Source organism: Neolamprologus multifasciatus, chromosome 13 (genome assembly GCF_963576455.1).
Source record: "Neolamprologus multifasciatus chromosome 13, fNeoMul1.2, whole genome shotgun sequence".
NCBI classification, from domain to species: Eukaryota; Metazoa; Chordata; class Actinopteri; order Cichliformes; family Cichlidae; genus Neolamprologus; species Neolamprologus multifasciatus.
Window position 1 is genome coordinate 3,299,236 of NC_140451.1, and position 3,778 is coordinate 3,303,013.

A 3,778-nucleotide genomic window follows, 5' to 3' on the forward strand; every position below is an offset into this window, starting at 1 on the left:
TAGTAAATTTCATGAATTCAAATGCAAAAAAATGCAGCATATGGGTGATGAAATGTGTAAGCAGGAGCTCATCAGCGTAACTTTGTGCTGAACATTGGGGGGGGGGGGGGGGGGGGGGCAAGCTCTCTGTCTAAATAAATAAATCTGGGTAAATTCCCGGATTATTAAAAATGCAATCATTTTGCTGGTAATACCTGAAATGAGTAAAGAAAATCAACAGCCTATTTATGCAAGATAATTCATAATTTTATGGGGGGGGGGGGGGGGGGGGGAGCTCTGCAGGCGCTCCTTTATCTATAAGTCAATTATTTCACCGCTCCCTGACCGCCCCACTATGCCTCATTCACATTCATGGCAGTGTGTTTGAACACAGCAGTCCCGGCAACCAACCAAAGTGTCTGAATTATGCGTGACAAAAGGGCTATAAACAGATGAAAAGACGGGTTAAGTCAATCCATCAAAGCGACTCGTAATTGAGAGGAGAGCCCTCCAACCATATGGCCTCTGCAACACTGCCCTTTGTGCGCACTGAGCCGCCGGACGGTGAGGCAGGCGGACACGCTTGTCTCCACATCGCGCGACGGTGTAGAGCCGCCCCCGGGGAAAACTACGCGTGGGCGTTCTTTTCCCATATTATGTTCAAGCACAGCAGGTCAGAAGGTGAGTTGCTGTTTAGATGAGTTGGGCATTTTCTCTCCCACAGTCCTCCTCAACGAGAAGCCTTTATCTCGAGTAACTTCGTTTAAACAGAAATATTACACTTCAATAACGCTTGGTTCACCCCGGAAATCATGTTGAGCAACGCGAGATAATCTGCATTTTTTTTTTTAAATGCATTTTTATTAACATTTGTACATTTGTACAATTTGTACAGATGTCTGCTATTATGGTTTGTTTTTGTATTTCTAAAGGCACGTGAAGTGTTACAAAACATCAAACCCTGTTTAAACCATGTTTAATACAAGCAGCCGCACTTGTTCTGTGCAGTTATCGTTTGAGGGCTGATATATCAAAAGGTTAAAAACAGTCTTCTCAAGCTTACAAACTGATCCACAGAAGCATTTCAACCGCTTTATAGCACAAAGTAGGCTGCGTTAAATGTGCAGTGAAATCTTTCTGATTGTAACCAGAGCGGCCAATCGACAGCAGTGTTTGAATCTGAAGAGTCCACGCGTTTTCAGAGCCTGGGCCTGTTCAGCGAGGCTTTTGGCAAATCACAGCGGAGACGTCTATTTTTGAATCGCACCGCTATGTAAATCCTCTAAAGGCTGTCTGTTACTATCGCGTTATTGGGCAACACGCGACTGTCTCTGTGTTATTTAGTCACCAACGTCAATCTCATCTTCATCATCCAAGCAACACTTGGTGGTCAGTCGATAGTCACCGGTCGATGCAGGTGATGGAGGTAATAAATGCAGCGAGTCCCGGGTGTCGGTGGTGTGGAATCTGGAAGAGATCTGGTGTTGCTCGGTTTGGCCCGGCCCAGAAATCGTCCCCTCACCCATACCTCCCGCCGCCGCCGCGGACTTCTCCAGCTCAGCCAGCTTGGAGAGCTTTTCCAAGGCCACAGCGCCGGCGGCCTTGGCGGACTCCACGTCCGCTTTCATCTCCTCCAAGTCCCGCTTAAGCTTAGCCCGGCGGTTCTGGAACCATGTGATGACCTGTGCGTTGGTCAGACCGAGCTGCTGAGCCATCTGGTCCCGGTCCGCTGGGCTCAAGTACTTCTGGTACAGAAATCGTTTCTCCAGCTCATATATTTGGTGGTTGGTGAAGGCCGTGCGGGATTTCCGCCGCTTTTTAGGGGTGTTTCTCTGACCGAATAGGGTTAGTCCGTCTCTGCCTGTAGAAATAAGATCACACAGATGTAAAACTGGAATAAAACACACGTTTACAAGTCACTAAAACAGTGTTACACAAAAAAACAATTATAAGTCACCAAAAACTCCAGTACGACATCACTGAAATGATTCCGAAATTCATTCATTCAGATTCATTCATTTAGTTAGCGTGCTTTGTCAAATTTCAATGAGCACATTTAAAAACATAAAGCGGTTTTCGAATAAGAAAAAATATCTAGCGCAGGATCATTCATTGTTTAGAAAACAGTACTTACAATTAGGTACGAGAAATAACGCTGAAAGCTTCTTCTCCAAACATCTACGGATATTTTTCATATTTCAGAAAAATAAGCTGCTGCTGTTGCGGTTGTAACAGTGAGGATGTTCTCCTTACCTACAATAAGAAAGGAAGAAAACAGCCTTTTACCTTCAGCAGCCTGCAGGACGCTGACCTCCAGGCCTTCAAAGGTTTTGCTGGCCAGCTCCTCCAGCGCGCAGAGCGGGGAGGTTTGACTGAGCAGTACCCGGCCGGGCACGCCGTGACAAGCCGAGGGCAACTTCTCTCCGGGAGAAATTAGCTGCGCTGCTCCGCTGAGAAAGTAGCTCCTTTTCACAGACGGTTTGTTGAGAATGTCATCTATGCTGAAAGGCGTCAGCGGTTTGTTGGTGTTGGCCGGTGGTTGAAGCTGATCCAGCGGACTGCGACTACTGCCCTCAAGAACAGCTGGACGTTTAGAGTCTCCCTTAGAGGTCATGACGGCTCAGCAGCTGACTGAAAATGTCAAAGTTTGGACAAGAAGGAAAACGAGCCACGGCAAGGATCACAGGTGTAACCTCATATCGCCCGCTGCCTAAACACTCCTGACTCCCAGACTCCCACCGTCTCTCTGAAGCACCTTTCCGGAGTGACGTACAATATGAATATATATAAGACCGGCACTCACTCGGTGAACAGCGATGCACCAAGAGCTGGACCGACTAACTAACATGTTGTTGCGGAAGGCAATCAATTACCCACTTCACCCCTCCCCTCATCTCTCTTTCTTTCTGCGTGCGTGCGTGAGCGCGCGTGCTGGGGGGGGGGGGGGGGGGGAGCTCTGAGACAGAAGAGTCCAATTACAAATCAGAGTCGGCTCTATTTACACTTTATCTGTAAAACGACATCATTTGTCACCAAACGAGCAAATGTGTTTATCAGCACGATATCATCGTCATTTGCGTAAGTAGCACAGAATTACTCTGCGTCAATCTTCAGGACAGTTACAGTCAGAAACAGACAATAAGCAAATTAGAAAATGAGAATGCGCGCTGAACTGTACAGACAGAGCCATGCACGAGCGTGACAGCGCGTTACAAGGCTAGTGGCGGAGCAGAGCAGGCCCTACCACACCTCCAGCCTCGCCACCCCCGCGGTAAGACGAGCGCTCTGCCAAAATCAGCGTCAGGCTCCCCGGAGCACAGCCCGACACAGGAACACACGGACAAACTGACAGGGAGGATACCGAGCACATATTTTTATGCCTATTTAATCCTAAATAAAATCCAGTCAGGAAGATTATAAAATCATCTGTAGAGATGATTTCTTCTAAAACATTCTGCTATCAAGACAGCAGTTTTCTGACGGCTACAGGTAAAGTTTTGGTTTTAGTTCGTGTAGAAATACACACGTTATCATGGGTTTTTATTTTGTTTGCATATTTTCAAATATTTGTATTACATTTTTTTATAAAGCACAATATGAAAATTCCAAAAGAGAAATAATTCGAAGTTGAACAATTCAGTTTATCGATTTACTCGAGCGTTTTTATTTAGTCATTTATTTTTATATTTTATACATTCATCAATTTAGATTTAGAATGAGCTACTTCTAGTTATTTATAGATTGGTATTTCCCCCGATATTTGTAAAAATCTGGTTTTGTTCACTTTACGGAACAGACT

General features: G+C 45.7%; 1 protein-coding gene across 1 annotated transcript; it reads right to left on the reverse strand.

The window, feature by feature from the left end:
* Positions 1–904: 904 nt before the first annotated feature.
* Positions 905–2,846, reverse strand: lbx1a (ladybird homeobox 1a). The gene is made up of 2 exons (XM_085181739.1): positions 2,266–2,846; positions 905–1,840 (listed from the first exon to the last, which is right to left on the reverse strand). Exons 1-2 carry the CDS (start codon positions 2,591–2,593, stop codon positions 1,320–1,322), a joined length of 849 nt encoding a protein of 282 aa, XP_085037865.1. The 5' UTR covers positions 2,594–2,846; the 3' UTR covers positions 905–1,319.
* Between the last annotated feature and the right edge of the window lie 932 nt (positions 2,847–3,778).

Coding starts and splice junctions, on each gene's coding strand:
- lbx1a (XM_085181739.1), bottom strand. CDS start 2,593: ATGACCTCTAAGGGAGACTCTAAACGTCCAGCTGTTCTTGAGGGCAGT. Junction 1,841..2,265: donor CGTCCTGCAGGCTGCTGAAG/GTAAAAGGCTGT, acceptor TTATTTCTACAG/GCAGAGACGGACTAACCCTA.